Source organism: Anastrepha ludens, chromosome 3, assembly GCF_028408465.1.
Source record: "Anastrepha ludens isolate Willacy chromosome 3, idAnaLude1.1, whole genome shotgun sequence".
In the NCBI taxonomy this organism is placed as follows: Eukaryota; Metazoa; Arthropoda; class Insecta; order Diptera; family Tephritidae; genus Anastrepha; species Anastrepha ludens.
The window spans coordinates 21,947,607-21,965,422 of record NC_071499.1 but is presented as its reverse complement, the minus strand read 5'-3'; the positions used below and the strand labels follow the sequence as shown (position 1 = coordinate 21,965,422).

The following is a 17,816-nucleotide window of genomic DNA, read 5'->3' as shown; positions in this document are numbered from 1 at the left end:
TATATAAGAAAAAAATCAGGAAAAATTTTTTTTTAAATTAAAAAAAAATATAATATACAATACATATATAAAAAATTCTAAAATAAAAACAACCATTGAGTACAGGCTGGCATCCGCGAAAAACGCGCGTAATATTAACTATTAATTTTTTCAAACCTTTCACAAAACAAAATTTAAAATTTTTTTTTATTTAAAAAAATATAAAAATAAAATATATAAGAAAATAAACTAAAAAAAATAAAACAAATAAAAATAAAATATATAAGAAAAAAAAATATAAAAAAAATCTTGAAAACCAACGAATTAGTACAAGCCGGAAACCGCGAAAAACCCTTCATTTTTTCAGATCCTTCACAAAACACAATTTCATAAAAAAAGGCTTTTAATTCAAACGAAACTAAAAAACAATAAATTAAAATAAAATATATAAGAAAAAAAAGACAAAAAATATTAAAAATTAAAAAGAAAAATTAAAAAATTAAAAATTAAAAATATAATATAGAAAAACAACGATTTAGTACAAGCCGAAAACCGCGAAAAACGAGCGTAGTATTATCTATTAATTTTTTCAGATCCTTTGGCATGTGTCAACCGTTTCTAATAGGGGGTAACTTCAGCATTCAGGATTTTTCATTGGAAAACAAAAAAAAAATAAAAAAATTTAGTAGTATTTTACGTCGCTATCCATGCGTAAAAATCTTAAATTAATCAAATAAATTTTAATATGAAAACAAAAACTTCAGAAAAAAGTGGAAACTTTAGTACTAACCCCATAAATCAAAACGTCAGCATATGAATGCCATTATTAAAGCTTACAGAAGCTAATATTAATGAGAAATTCTTTAGAATATCTACAAATTTGCGATGTGATACAACTTTTGTGTTTGTTATGTAAATACAAAAATGTTCCACTGGAAATGCAGAACTGGCGCATTTCATTAGTCAACAAAATATGAAAAATATTTATTTGAAGTCAACTTTTTCAAGCTACTTCAAACGGCTATTACCTGAAAAAATATATGCATTCGCAACTAAAAAAAAAGTAATGCAGTTAGGTAGTGTTCCAATTTCATGTCCGCGACTGTAGGTCTGTGCTTAAATTTTACGCACGTCGGCTGTTAGCTTTGTTTATTGTTTGTTTTACTTTTGTGGATTATTTGCTTTCAGGTTTTCTTTTTTTTTTTTTGGTCTATGTTGTGGAAAGGCGGGTTTGGCATGTGGAAAATCACACAGCTACATGAAATGTTCAATGAAAACTCAATGCGATTCAGATGGTGTTGGCATTAGGCACAATGCAAAAAGGTGGTTGCCGTATATTTTTTGTAATTTTACGCGCACGAACACATACATTTCAAGCAGACCAAAGCGAATCAAAGCGATCGCGCGCATCTTCGCTGGCTATAGGCTGAATGGAAGACTCGCAGTGAAATGCGCAATTTGAGATTGAAATCTGGAAAAGACGAGCCGAGAATCACTGAGAGATTTGGTAACTCATAAAACACGCAGACTAAAAACCCATTGTATTCAATGCACTGGGAAGTAAAAGGGTGGATGGTCAAGAAGAGAGATAATAGAAAGAAAGAGATAGGATAAAATAGAGACCGAGACAGAGATAGCTAGTCCTGTGAGAATTCACCAGATTCTTTGGGAAATCTAAAAATATTCTCAAGAGAGAATATCTTCAAGAGAGAGAACGAATACTTATCATTCTCATGACATCGGAACCCAAAATTCTTTGCCTTGCTCTAGTACAGAGCAAGTGAAAATGCTCAATATTATCCGCCTCCTCTAAGCAAGAAAGGTTAATCGGACCTTCAATGATTCCAATGGTGGATTCTCATGTGCTGACCGAATGGATTCTTCTTCTCTTCTTAATTAGCGCGATAATCGCTTACGCGATTTTGGTCGAATTTAAAAAAGCGCACCAGTCGTTTCTTTCTCGTGCTAACCAGCGCCAGTTGGACACACCAAGTGAAGCGACGTTCTTCTCCGCCTCATCTTTTCAACGCAGAGGAGGCCTTCCTCTTCCTCTGCTACCACCAGTTGTTATGGTAGCTCTGATACTTTCAGGGTCGGAACGTTTGTATCCATTCGGACGACATGACCCAGCCAACGTAGCCGCTGGATCTTTATTCGCTGCGCTATGTCTATGTCGTCGTAAAGCTCATACAACTCATCGTTCCATCGCCTGCGATATTCGCCGTTGCCAACGTGCAAAGGTCTAAAAATCTTACGCAGAATCTTTCTCTCAAACACTCCAAGCGTCGCTTCATCGGATGTTGTCATCGTCCACGCTTCTGCGCCATACGTTAGAAATGGATTGTGCCTTGTAATAATACCGACCATCAACCGAACGGCTTTTCTTTCAAGTGTTAATAAAAAGGGTGGTTAAATTTCAAGGGCCGACGTTGAATGCTAACCACACCTAAACGTCAAGTTTTTTTCTGCATTTCATTAGACATTTTTCAATTTCAGACTAACTCAATTTGAACCATGGAAAGATACACAATCGAGCAACGCGTTAAAGCTATTCAGGCTTATTATGAAAACGGGCGTCATAAAAAGGCATATCGCGCACTTCGTGAAGAAAATCATTTTCAGTGATGAGGCACACTTTCACCTCAGTGGATTCGTCAATAAATAGAATAATAATCTAAGAGTGATTGCCGAAAAACCAATGCACCCACAAAGAGCGACTGTTTGGTGCGGTATATGGGCCGGTGGCATCATTGGGCCGTATTTTTTCCAAAATGACGCCGGTCAGGCAGAGTTACTGTGAATAGTGTTCGCTATCGTGAGATGATAATGAACTTTTTATGCCCCGAATTGGAAGATATGTGGTTTCAACAGGACGGTGCCACTTGTCACACAGCTAACGAAACAATGGCTCTTTTGCGCGAAAAATTTGATGGCCGAATAATCTCACGTCGCGGCGATGTCAATTGGCCGCCAAGATCAAGTGATTTGACACCGTTGGACTTCTTTCTTTGAGGTTATTTAAAAGAAAAGGTGTACGTCGATAAGCCAGCAACAATTCAAGAGCTAAAGGATGAGATAATTCGGCACATCAACGGCATAGAATCTCAATTATGCCTCAGCGTCATCGAAAATTTGGACCATCGGATGGAGGTGTGCCGCCGAGGCCGCGGCGGCTATTTGGTCGATATTTTGTTTCATACGTAATTGAGCTATATCAATAGTATCATAATAATAAGAAATGACAATAATTTCCTAAAAAAAATTGTATTTTATTCAAAATCAATACCGGCCCTTGAAACTTAACCATCCTTTATATTGAACTTCTTTACCATATAGCCGAGTAGGCCCAATTTATTTTATTGAAGGCATTATGAATCAAGGGGCATTACCTCCGAGTGTATTTCCGTCATGAAAAAGCTCCTCATAAAAAACCATTTGCCGTTTGGAGTCGGCTTAAAGCTGTAGGTCCTTCCATTTGTGGAACAACATCAAGACGCACGCTACTAATAGGAGGAGCAGCTCGACCAAGCACCCAGAAAGGGTGTACGTGCCAATTATATATAATATATATGTATATATATATAAGTGAAATAATTTAATTTTGGTAAATTTATGAATAAATATGAATTCCAAACAAAAACTACATCAACAGTTTTTTTTTTTTCAATTATTGTATACTTTCTGAGAGATAAAAAAAATATGCTGCTGTACGAGTATGCAGACGTAATTCCTTTAGTGTACCTCTAAATCTCGTTACTTATTTTCGTAATTACTTTATTTTTTTTCCAAGCCTTCAATCACAATTAGCTTTTGGCCTCATTAATGCTTCTGATATGTTCCCTTACTCCTTTCGCATCTAAAAAAAAACAAAAACCGCCACACCTTTAAACCCATAAAACTGCTATAATTTACACAAAAATCTACCTGCACCAGTAGCAAAAGGCCAAAGTCAGTGGCAGGACGAGAAGCCTTGTCGGTAGATTGACGGCGTCGACCTTAATGTCGGCATGTCACGTAAACACATCGAATGTTTGCATAACTTCCGCATATGAAGACACACACACGCATACACACACGTACATATTCATGTATTAGGCGCATTCCTTATTGATCCACTGTGCTGCGGCGTCAACTCGGCGCGCCGTACAGTCAAAGCTACCAAAGTTCAGGCAAAACATTTTTAAACGCCTGGTAATGGGCGGCAGGTGCGTTTGCTTCCATAGGCACGCAATAAATACCCTTCACAAGTACAATAGTTTGATATGAAACTTACATTTTTTTAGAGAGTTTCGGACATGGTTTCACGCGCCACCGAGCGAGGGTGCATAACAAATCACGTGACATAAGTCTACCACCCTCTGCGTTGGCAAATGTTGCCACAACAACGGCCAGGGCCGAAAAAAATGATGTGGCAACAGGTAACACTTCGTGACGCATTGGCGTTTGAAATACAAAAAAAAAAAAACAACAAGAAGAAAGCATTTCATTAGAAATATGTGGCAACATTTTATCTATCAGATAAAGTGAGAATTCTTGGGAGTGTTCAAAAAGGGCCCATAGGCTGTTTAAAGCACATCTAACGAGCCTTCAGCGAGTCGTAAAAGGCTATTTATACACCCAGTTGGCCACGAAATAAAAGGCGTGTCGGCATGAAATATATGCAATGATTTGCAAAAATTTTCAATGAAATAACGGTTTTATTAAAAAGTTTTTTGGCGCAAAATAAATCACATGAGTTGCATTTCTCCTTCCACAGTCAGATATTTCATTCAAACGTAAAGAAAAATTAAAATTTCATTTTAAGTAAAACAAATTAAAAATTAAATGCACATAAAAATTAGAGTCATTTATATAAGGCAAGATTATTTTTAACTGTAAGCATAAAATGCCTTCAAGGCTTTATAAAACGGTGAGGAAAAAACACGTATACAGTCCGGTTCACTCGAGTAGATGCAATAATTTGTATGGAATGAAATGTTTATTAAAGCAACTGTATTTGGTCTAGTACGAGGGGTGCCTTTTATATGTCGGGATTACAGAACAAAAACAAATTTTAATCATCGAAAATCACTTTATTGTTTTTCAAAATATTCTCCATGAAGATCTATACACTTTTGCATGCGTTTGACCCAATTGTCGAAGCACTTTTGCCACTCTGAATGAGGTACCTCCAAAACATGCATTCTGAATGCCGCAACCGCTTCTTCAGGTGTCGAAAAACGTTGACCTTTCAGTTTGTTTTTTACGTACGGGAATAAAAAGAAGTCATTCGGTGCCGAGTCAGGACTATACAGCGGATGACCCATTAATTTGATGTTGTTTTGGGTGCTCAAAAATGCAGTTGTTTGAGTCGATGTGTGAGAGCTCGCATTGTCCTGGTGAAGAGTGATCCGTCTTTGGCGATTGGTTTTCCTAATTTCTTGGAAGACAACTGGCAAACAAATGGTTGTGTACCACTCACAATTTACTGTTCTGCGTTATTCTAGTGGTTCGGTTGCGATATGTCCAGTTTTTCCGAAAAAACAGGCGACAATTTGCTTGGAAGTGCTTCGTGCGCGAACAACTTTTGTTGGATTTGGCTCATCTTGAAACACCCATACAGTCGACTGCTGTTTACTTTCGGGCTCACACGCGTAAATCCATGATTCATCACCTGTCACGATGCCATAGACGTGTTTCGAAGCCCCGCGATCGTATTTTTTGAGCATTTCCTTCGACCAATCGACACGAGCCTTTTTTTGAGCGATTGACAAATTGTGTGGGATCCAAAGAGAACAAATTTTGTTGCCAGTCAAATGTGTATGCAATATTGAATGTATGCTGGTCCCACTAATGGATAAGATTGTTTCAATCTCACGATAGATCACATGACGATCTTGCAATATCAGTTCGCGCACAGCATCAATGGTTTTCGGAACCACAACTGATTTTGGACGACCTTTACGAAATTCGTCTTGGAGTGAACTACGACCACGATTGAATTCACCATAATATCGATAAACACTGGTCCTTGATGGAGCTTCATCGAATGATCCACGCAATGTTGCTGAGTTAATCCACGTCGAAAGTTGTAAAAAATAATCGCACGAAAATGTTCACGATTTAATTCCACTTTTGGACCGAGATGAATCTTTTAAGTTACTGTAAACAACACAAATAGCGCTGGTATTTCAAAACGTTCTGAGCACGTAAAAGCCAAAAAATTTCAAACTTTGCGATACAGCTGTCAGTTGCCAAATTGCAAAACCAGGGTTGCCAAATCCCGACATATAAAAGGCACCCCTCGTAATCCAAGGGTTTCGATAGTTCAAGTGAAGACTGTGCTTTTCTCGAAAATAAACATGCATCAAAATATTTTTCCATCTAACGGTATTTCGCAGCAGTAAAACTTCAGTAGTTGGACTACTGCGCTTGATTTATTGGTTCACTTGAAAAGAGGCACTAATTAAAAAGAAAAAATAATAGCAAATAAAGGACATTTTTTTACATTTATTATTTAAAGCTTAATAATTTGTGTGCCACCCTGTTTATAAATTACTTCGTAGATACGTTGACGTTGAAAAGCTCCTCATAAAAAATATCTGCCGTTCGGAGTAGGCTTGAAACTGTAGGTCCCTCCATTCGTGGAACAACATCAAGACGCACACCACAAATAGGAGGAGGAGGAGCTCGGCGAAGCACCCAAAAACAGGGTGTACACGCCAATTATATATATATATATATAAAGATACGTTGACGAAGGGATTTGTACGAATTCTCCAGATAGCCTAGTGAAATTTCAGACCAGGCCCCATTCTCATAAACTTTATGATGGGATGACTTCCATAGAATTTCAAAAATGTTGAGACCTGAGGAATTCGGTGGCCATGCTAAAGTTTCGACGTTTTGGGATGCAATCCAAGTTTTGGCCGCACTTGAAGTGCGTACAGGTGCATTATCCTGTTGAAAGATCCAATTAAGACTTCCAAATGTTTCGCGAATCTCGGGAAAAACTGATTCCAACAGATCTTCATAGCTGTTTCCCGTCATTTTGTAGTCGACAATTTTCAATTCGAACGCGCCATAGTGCGATATTGCTCCCCATACCATAACACCACCTTCACGGCAGTGATGTCGACTCAAGCATCTCTCTTGCTTTCTTAAGTCATGGAAATAGTAGTTGCATCCATCTGGCCCATTCAGATTGAACTTATTCTCGTCACTAAATACTACTTTTTTCCATTCACCAGGATCGTTATTTGTAACAGAACTCCAAGCCATGTGGTCCTTTGCAAAATCGAGGCAGCGATCTTTCATTCAAAAGTGTTTTTTTTTGTAATTTTTGCTTCAGATGTGGCGCTTTTGAAATAGCCCTTCGAATAGTGAATTTACTGGCTGCAACATTTGCCATTTCTTAAATTTTTGCTGTTGCAAGGGCGGAATTTGAATTAAAGTCATGGCAGTTGTGCCTTTGTAGTTTGAGCCATTGGAGGCACCTTGTTTCACGTAAAGATCCACAACATTTGGACCTCGACCAATCTTTTTAGCATTTTGACGATTTGAAAGTCCCCCTGAGCCGTCTGTCTAGGCTAGAAGCGATTTATTGCTTCCTACGAGGAACACCGGCTACAATTTTTTCTCTGGTGAAATTAACTGCCATCATCCGATTTACCACCACTTCTGCTGCTTTGTAGGTAGATTAACACCTTCTGGGCTTCATCGCATCGACTCTTACTTGGCTTCTGGGTCGCACTTAAAGAACCAATCGCCTTTTACCATTTTTTTGAAGTTGCTGCACTATAAATTTTTCAATTTTTGAAGAAAAAATTTTAAAATTTTTGAAGAAAGTTTATGACGAATGCCGTTAAAATTGAAGACAAGCACCGAAGTGTGTATCAGTAAGCATTTGAGTTAGTCAAATATTAGGAAAAAAAAATTAAATGCCATTTTCCTTTCAAAACAACATCTTTTTCGCCGCTTACTAATTTTGAATCCACCGCCAAGTTGTCTTTCCTCATTCATTTCAAATCCGTACACATTGTAGGCTAAGCAGATTTCACCTGACCTCAATACGCAGTCAAAAGTGAAACCAGAAGACAAATTCAAATCAGTGAATTTTATTATATAGAAACACTTAAAGTTTTCTAAAAGCCGCCGACACGCACCGCAAACCATGAAACATGAAAATTGCAGCCGTCGCTTCAACAATAAGAAACCCCGAAAATAATCACCATCAGCTACAAATAATAATGACAGTAATCAAATGACAGTCTCCAACGCATTTCACTAATTTGCCGACTGTAATTTAGCCAACAAATAACAGCTAACGGTAACCAAACGCCGATGGCTAATTGAAAATAGCCGATGAAAATATCTGCAACTGCTGGCGGCTGAATGGTGATTACCATTTAAGAGCCCCCAACTATTAGTACGAATGCGAGTGTGTGTGCATGTATACATACATTCATATGTACGAGTGTAACTGCATATGTAGAGTTGTGTGCGCGCTCAAACTCACCTGAATTCTTGTGTTGCTTGGAAGCTTTCATCGTCTGTGATTGAGAAGACACAGAGGAAACCCTCACCACTGCGAAAATAATTATCTCTGATGGCAGCGTAGTCCTCCTGTCCGGCAGTATCCAGTATATCTATTTGTACTTCTTCGCCATCTAAAACGACCTGGAAATTATTAAAAAAAAGAAAAAAATTGTTAAAAAAAAAACAAACTATTCAGCATGCAAATTTGTGAGAATTTTGATGCTTTTAGTTTAATTCCAAACCTTTTTCCTATAACTATCTGCTTTGGTTGGTTCGTAGTCCTCCACGAATTCGTCGTACATGAATTGTAGTGTTAGTGCCGATTTGCCAACGCCACCACTGCCCACCATTATCACTTTGTGGAGCGCGGGACCGACTGTCGGTTTTTTACTCATTTTCTTTGAGTGCTGTTGTTGTTGTTGTTGGTGCTACGATAGCTGGTTGCTTTTATGTTGAACTTCCTGTGGCTTTGCGCTGCTTTACTTGCGTTTCTGCCACTTTTTATGTAATTTTTTTTGTTGTTTTTTTTTAATTAATAGCCAGGAAAATCTGTATTAATAGCCTTTGTCTGCCACTGTGCGACTGCAAATAAAAATGCGCAAAATGCTAAATGTTTAGAAAACCGCATAACACAAAATAGACATAAGGAAAGTGAAAATATCAGTGGCATATTTCGCAACAAAAACTCATAAACCTAAAACTTGTTCATAAAAATCCACATTTTTCGCTTTATGATTGAGATTTTCGCACTTTCTGCTGCACGTCGTAGCTGCTGGCTGGACAAGGAAGTGCCACAGCAACAGCGGTCGCAGCAGCTGCGCCGCTGTACTGTCACCTTTTCAGGTGATTTTTGTAAGCAATCTGGTATCTGACAACCAGCTGGGCAGGAAATTGTAAAAACTACATGCCAGCGTGCGACGTGGATATCCTCGCTATTAAGATATTTTGCTCACATTAGTTGCGGGTCATTCAGCACCTGGTTTATATTTCGTGTGGTTGCATGGTGGGAACTATTTTAGTACGTAAGAAAAAAAAATGTTTTAAAATATTCCAAACGTTTATAGGGCCTTTCGAGGTTGTCATGCTGCTTTGGCGATGTCTGTCAAAACGGTTGTTTAATTATTTAGTCACTGGTGCCAAATCACAGTGAAAAGCAGCACAGCTGATCAGCATGGACAGATGATTAAATGTTACTATGAAAAATGTGGGGGCAAGGTTACTAAGATTGTGCGATTTTACTATTTCTTGTAGGATTTTTTTAAGTTGCAGATCAATGTCAGTAAGCCAAAAGTGACCGAAGCCCTCAAAGTCAACATAACTCAAGCCGTTGCCGAGTCGGAGAATTGCAGCTGTCAGTGCAAATTGTACTTCTGATTTAAGATCGAAATCCTCATCTATCTTGGACCCGTCTATGATGCAATATACGTATGTGTATTGAAGTGAGTCCAGAATGTCTGTTCGAGGCTTGACCTTAAGATAAGTGTCGCCAAATTATCATAGTTGCAGTTCGTTCGATTTTACACTTACTTGAAAATTTAGTGTTAGTGGCACAAAATTAACACAAACTCCTAAATTTTTCATCAAATATTCAATATTTTTAAACAAAAATTAACTAGAATTTTAAGCCACTTCAGATAAATAAATAAATAAATTCAAAGGATCTTGGTAAACAATTTTTTTTGAATTTGTATAGTTTTTTATAAAATTTTAAATAAATAAATTCAAAGGATAAAGTTTAGGTGAAATTTTTTTGGCCACGGTAAGATCGGAGGCAATCAAAGGAACTTCTGAGGCTAACGAAAGGCCTCTTCTTTTCGCCAAGCATAAAAATAGCGAGCGGGCAAGTTGCGAATAGAAGAGGCCTGAAGTCGCAGAGTGGAGGTCCTTACGGTGCATGATCCGTCAGGTGTCCGTGTGGCGAGACTTGGGATTGCCTCAAGTCCTTTCTGCAGAAGCTGTTTAGAAAACGAACGCCGCTTCTCAGCTGCCCTACTACGTCGGGCTAAGCTTCAGATATCTGAGTTCTTACTTTTTTGTTATACCTGCAGATATAACAGGTTTAAAAAGTTAACGTAATTAAGCACCGTTTGGTCGTCGTCCTCCTTCTTCCTTCACCCCTTTCGGTTTTTGTTTTTCACCCCTCTCTTTTTCCTCTGTATGGTATCACAATGAACGAATTTGATTCTTTGGGCAAGTGAACCCTCAATGAACCCTCATTGGGCAGCCATTTATCCTAACCTAACCTACTTTAATGGAGTAGGTATACGTAAGTTCGCGTAAGTGGCGGCCGCCGTAGCCGAATGGTTGGTGCTTGACTACCATTCGCAATTCACAGAGAGAACATCGGTTCGAATCTCGGTGAAACACCAAAATTAAGAAAAACATTTCCTCATAAAAATATCTGACGTTCGGAGTCGGCTTGAAACTATAGGTCCCTCCATTTGTGGAACAACATCAAGAGGTACACCACACCAAGTCATAGCCGATCTGAAAAATCGACGAATTAGGAGCTGAAAGTCTATTGCTATGAACCGTGCAGATCGGAAGAGGATTGCGAACGAAGCTTAAGCTCACCCTGTTCTGTAATCGCTACTTGAGGATGACCGACTTCAACAAAATTTCATTTTTAAAATTTGCACCACCCTGTACTCTCGCCACAAATATACCTGAAAAAGTGTAAACAGTCGATTTGGGGCGAATACAAATAAAACGAAAGTGGATATGCTGTTATTTAATAACGGCAGAAAAATTGTTATAATAAACCTAACTATCATACATATCGTGCATGCATACATACATACCAGTACATAGGTATGTTTGCAGTCCAAATTGGGGATGACATCTGGTAGTGGTTAAGTGTGCACAGATATGTAAGATATGATTACGTGGACTTCTGCTTAACTTTGAGGCTTGGCCGGGTTGCATATAGAGCAACGTTGCATTTTGAATTGCCTTCGATTAGAAAAACAAAAACGGGTTGAATGACCACCAAATCGATACAGAGGAGTGGCCCATACATACCCACACATACACATACGTATATATAAAAATGTAGGAACGGATTTCCAATAATTTCTAATTATTTCAGCTATAGCTCGCGCTGCTTTTCGAAATAGTTTTCACTCAAAAAAGAGCAGCTGCAAACAGACTCCTGCAATAAACACATACCCACACACCCATACACACACACACATTTTAAGTATTAAGTAAACAAAAGCATCATCACAATAGTCTCAGCAATTAATCCAACAATGTTTATTGTTGTTGTTCAAGTTGTTCAAGTTGGCACGAGCACACGCAAGCGCCACATGTGGCCGGCCGGCTAACTAGCCAACGTAGCCAATGGACCAGACTGGATTTGACGCAGCGCAGCAAATAGACAAGAAAGAGTATTCATATGTGAGTGTGTGTATGTGTATGTATGCAATGTAAGTAAAAGCTAAAATGAAATGAAAATGTGCACATGCAGGAGTAGTAAAAGTTATGCTTCAGATGTATAGCGTTTTTATGGAGCACCAACCATTGAACGCTGAGACGCAGAGCCGGTGTCATCGCTTGTTTTTATTAGGAAAAGCTAAAAATAGCTTGATTGCTTTCGTTAGTAATTTGCAACTACTGTGCCGAGTGGAATGACGTAGACGGCTAAGTATGCATGAGCGCACAATTGGCCTCGCAAGCGCAAATCGAATTTGGATTAAATTCTATGAATGTTGCAGTCTATGCGATGGATGTGCTCAAGTTGCAATAGATTTTGGAAATTAAGAGAATAAAAAAAAAATAATTTGGAAATATCCAAAAAGAGTCATTCAATATTATTATGAATCTAAATTTGCTGGCAATTTGCTCAGTGATTTTTGAATTATCTTCCAATCGTTGCACTGAATAAATCAAATGACGATCTAAAGCTGCCGACCCAACAACAGATCATCAAATATTTTTAAGTCTCATAAGTCTCCCTAGAGGGAGATATTCTGAGGATTGACCATATAGTATTTTTTTATTTTAATCCTGCGTTATTTTGACAGTGTCAGTTTTTTCCCGCTGGGAACCTTGACAGTAAGTCGGAATAGCTTTTTTGCCAAAAAAGCTGGCTTGGCCAGAATGGAACCACGGCTGCGCAAAATCGCTACTGAATCTTAGAAGACACGATATGAGAAATACAATAGGGGTGCGATGTAAGATACCAAATTACAAATAGGAAAGCTTGCAATTAGATTGGAGGTACCACGAAATGACTCTCTTTTTAATGGTTTTATTTATTGTTTTTTGCTAATTTTTTTGTAATTTGTTTTTAATTATTTTTAATTTCTTTTTTTTTTATTTTTTATTTATTTTTTTTTTAACTTTATTTAAACTTTTTTTTTTAATTAAAAAAAAAATTTTTTTTTAATTTTCTATTTTTTAGTTTATTTATTTTTTATTCTTATTTTTTTAATTGTTTTATTTATCTTTTATTAATTTTTTTATTTTTTTTTATTATTTTTCATTTCTTTTTTTATTATTATTTTTTATTTATTTTTTTTTTATTATTTTTTTATTTTTATTTTTATGTTTATAAATTTTTTTTATTTGATTTATTATTTTTTTTTTTTTATTATTATTTTTTCAGTTTATATTCTTAATATTTATTTAATTTTTATTGTTATTTTTAAACTTTTTTTTTTAATTTTTCTTTTTTTTTTAATTTTCTTTTTTTTGTAATTGTTTTATTTTTCTTTTTTAATTACTTTTTTAATTTTAATTTTTTTTGTATTTTGTTTTTTCTTTTTTTTTATTATTATTTTTTATTTTTTTTTTATTTATTTTTTTATAATTTTTTTTTATAATTTTTTTTTATTATTATATTTTTTTATTATTTTTTTTTTTAATAATTTTTTTTTATTTATTTAAGGTTTTTTTTTGTTATTTTTTTTTATAATTTTTTTTTAATATTATTTATTTATGTTTTTTTTTTTAATTTTTTAATTTTTCTTTTTTTATTTATTTATTTTAATTTTTATTTATTTATTTTAGAGGAATTCGTGGAACACCTCTTGTCTACATGCATTGCTCTATACAGAAGAAGGCTTACCACGTTCTTATTCGCCTTTCTTGACAGCATTGAAAAGATCTCTCAAATAGGGTGGCCGATATTAACAAAATTCATTAAATCCTCAGGTTGGTTCAAAGAAAACTCAGGAGCATAAGAGACGAGCTGCAGTGGCATCACAATGCGACTATTCAGGTCTAAAAGTGTCGGATGACAGCCACGCAACCTAACCTAACCTAACTCAACCTAATCTAAGTCCAAATGGCAGTAAGAAGAAACGAATCACTTTACGTTTGAACAATGTGGGGAAATATTGATAACTTATTTTCAAAAGCAATGTTGTGAGGGTGAAAGAGTGCGTTTTTTGAAAAGAAGTCAAAGTGACCGCTTCTATCGAAGCGCATTTTTATCTCTACGACTATGTTAACAAGAAAAACTACGCCATCTCGGTGTCGGAAAAAGCGCACGTGATCGTAAGCCTTGAAAACCAACGGAGAATCGCTCTTGTCTCCAAGTGCTACTTTGAACTAAGTAGGCAAATTAGTAGTAAAGTCCTCTCTCTACCAACAAAACTCACACTTTACAAGGCTCTTATCATGCACGTCCTAACGTATAGCGCAGAAGCCTCGACGTTGATAATATCCGATGAGGCGACCCTTGGAGTGTTTGAAAGAGATTCTGCGTAAGATTTTTGGACCTTTGCACGTTGGCAACAGCGAATATCACAGGCGATGGAGCGATGAGCTGTATGAGCTTTACGTCGACATAGACATAGCCCAACGAATAAAGATCCAGCGGCTACGTTGGATGGGACATGTCGTCCGAATGGATACAAACGCCCCGACCCTGAAAGTATCAGAGCTACCATAAAATCTTGTGTATGTCCAACTGGCGCCAAGAATAAGGAATAAGGACCAATCATGAAGAAGATCAAGAAGAACTACTACTTTACAATCCACCCCTGGGAGCGTTGAAGGGCAGATGGAATTTTCCATGATTTTGAAGAAAAAATCTTCTCCTGGTAAATTGGGGATTAAAGGATTTCTTTTCCAAGCAAAAATATGGTCGAAAATATTTTGTATTGGAAATTATAGACTTTCATTTTGCATTCCTCGTCTACAAAAACAAACTTTGTTAAAAATCTGTCTACAATATAAAGCCGCCTACGAATTCCTATCGAAAACCGCAAGCAGTAAAAAATTTTAATTAATAAAATTATTGTAAACAAACAATTTTCAACATTTAAGCTCGCAAACAGATACGCAAAAACACCTGTAAACATCTTTCATGAATACATCAACTTGAAAAAACCGCACAATTTCCAACACGAAAACGTGTGCGTGAAGAAAACTGGCTATAAATACAGTAGTAAATAATAAACAATAATGAAAATGAGAAAAAAAATGTTTAATGATCCAAGTTAATTTTCAATGCCAAGTACACTAGTGGAGAATAAAAAATTATCTATACTAGCCAATTAAAAGGTGAGTTCCATCGAAACACGAACACGAACTTTATGCGCTTACAAATTTGCAGGCAAAGTAACAGCAAATTAATCCACATCAAAAATTGGATCCGGGACAAAACAGACGGACGGCTACTGGATCGGACAGTGTACAGACAGACAATCAACGACATTCATCGGGAGACCCTTACCACCTTCTTAAGCTCCCGACCCGCGAATGCCGTCATCGGAGTCCAACCACCACTCATCCCCGAGTGTCCCGCGTAACCTTGGCACAACTACGTTCTAGATACTGTAGCAGGTTAAACTCCTACTTATCCAGAATCGACCTCGACATACTAGACATACATATGTATGTCCAGCATGTGAAGGCACCCCGCACGACACTAACCACCTTTCCACATGCCCCATCAAACCCACTCATCTAACACCTTTCTCCCTGTAGACCCAACCTGTCGAAACAGCAAGCTTCCTGGCCATACCGTTAGATGAGCTAGACGAAGACGACCGGTGATTACACTATACTCACAGGGCAAAGTTACTTCTACAACAACAACAACAACAACATCAAAAATTGACTCAATTCTTAAGGTTGCATTGGGTAAGCGATTATTCCTAATTGGCAACAACAACCAATAAATTTTAGTCAAACAGAATAAGGGCAGCGCCGTCACCGCCACTATAAATAGAGATTAAAAGGTGACCAGTTAGCAATGGTAGCTTTCCGAAATGTTTCAGCAGATTTCAAAATTACTTTGGCATCCAACTTTTAAAATATTCAGTAAAGTTTGCAACGTCAACATGCCACGCTTCACGCTGACCGAAGGTATGGCCAAAAAAATTCCCTATCAAGAAGTCATCTTCTCGGAAGCGACCCTGAAAGCTTAGCGATTATGTACACAAACAAAATTGCAATATGCGTGCGCAAAATCTACGAGTGTTCCACTAAGGATGAATGCAAACACAAAGATTGACCACATTTCCTCCAAAATTAGCAAGAAGAAGATGTCCATCCATCCTCCACGGTTCTCGGCATAAAGCGATGTTAACCGATTTTCTGTGACCAGAGCTCGACAACATCGATATATCGGAGCTCTGGTTCCCGCGAGACTGCAAGCTCGAAGTTGTGAAGGAGAAATTTGACAGCTGGGCCTTCAAACGGCGAGCGTTCGTCAACAGCCGCCGCGGCTGAACGACAGCACTCCATTGATTTTTCTGGAGCTAAGGAAAGTTTTTTGTCTACGCTAACACGCCAACCACTTTAGACGAATTCGAGGCCAACATTCGTTGTACTGCTGCCGAAATAATGCTATGTGCGGAACGAGCCATCGGAATAATACCTAATAAAATCATCAATCTGGTGAAAGAACTGTACACAGACGCGAAAACATGTTGAGCAGCGATATCCAAGTGCACACAGGAGTATGGCGAAGATGTGTGCTGCCTGCGCTCTTGTTTAACCTGGTCTTGGTCCTAACTATGCAACAAGCTTCCACTGAGAAAAGAAGCATTTCCTGCGGCTTGGGCGGCCTTTCATGGGCCTCTTCGGTTTCGGGAACAAGAAAAAGTCACAGTGGGCCAGATCTGGGAAATACGGTAGCTGTGAACAGGGGCGTTATCGTGATGCAAGAGCCAATTTTTGACCGTCTTACCCTGTGGCAAGAACTCATGATGCACAACGTCCCTGCAATCGAAGAAAACGGTAAGCAAAACTTTGACATTCGACCGAACTTGGCGCGCTTATTTCGGTCTTGGTTCGTGCGGCAGCTTCCATTGAGATGATTGAGCTTTGGTTTCCACGTCATAACCATAAACCCACGATTCGTCACCAGTTATGACCCTTTGGAGCAAATTTGTGTCGTCGCGGACAGAGGCCAACAACTCACTAGCAATGTCCATGGGATGCTGCTTTTGGTCGAAATTGAGCAGTTTTGGCACCCCGTCTCATGTCCAAATCACGAGCCAATCGATATGTCTAGGTCCTCAGCAACTCTCTAACGGTGATTCGACGATTGGCCAATACCATTTTCTTCACTTCATCAATTTTTTCGTCTGAAGTGCTTGGGCGTCCGGCACGCTTTTCGTCGTTCACACCTTCTCGCCCTTCTGAGAACCTTTTGTACCACCGATAAACGTTGCTTTGGTCCAAAGTAGCTTCTCCGTATGGCACAGTCAACATTCGAAATGCATCCGCGCACTTAATTTCGTTTTTCACACAAAATTTCATACAGGTTCTTTGATTCATCTTTTTGAACAGGTAAAAATCGAAGACGAGCTGAAACACGTGCAAGCAAAGCAGCTGTCAACAATTAACTGAACCTTCAAAATGGCCGAACTGGTCGGCATGAGTGAGAGACATGAGTACCAACATATCGCCACAAAACAATCGAAATTCGAATATACGTAACGTGCCAAAATTCAAAATTCGCGATATTTTAATTGGAAAAATAATGGACTTGGTTTTTACCATACAAAATACTTCACTTCGAAGGGTAGGTGCATCAGCGAAGAATCAACCCTGGCGTTGCTAGATGATCCCACCATGCAGAGTAAATTTGATTCTCAATACATTCCACTTTTTTATAAACCACATACGCGTCCTTCAAATAGCTTTGCGAAGATCGCAGCGACCTAAACCAAATAACGTTCTTGCCAAAGTAATCCATATGAGATTAATTCGTTAAGCATAGAAGCAAAATTGTTTTTCACTGATCAGTGCTTTTGTATTTGTATTTTGAAATCCCCAAGTTGAGATATCAAATACAAGTTTCACCTTATAGCTGCTTCTCCTACTTTTTCTAGACCAATTACGTAAACCGCATGCGA

General features: G+C 37.8%; 1 protein-coding gene across 3 annotated transcripts in view; it reads right to left on the bottom strand.

The window, feature by feature from the left end:
* LOC128857143 (ras-related protein Ral-a) overlaps positions 1 to 17,816 on the bottom strand; it is an 85,747-nt gene that overhangs the window by 20,227 nt on the left and 47,704 nt on the right. For all 3 annotated transcript variants that reach the window (XM_054092741.1, XM_054092740.1, XM_054092742.1), the window contains exons 2-3: positions 8,739 to 9,078; positions 8,477 to 8,637 (exon numbers count right to left, since the gene is read on the bottom strand). In XM_054092741.1, coding sequence (XP_053948716.1) covers positions 8,477 to 8,637; positions 8,739 to 8,891 — 314 coding nt within the window. In that variant the 5' untranslated portion in view covers positions 8,892 to 9,078. The remainder of the gene's footprint in view (positions 1 to 8,476; positions 8,638 to 8,738; positions 9,079 to 17,816) is intronic.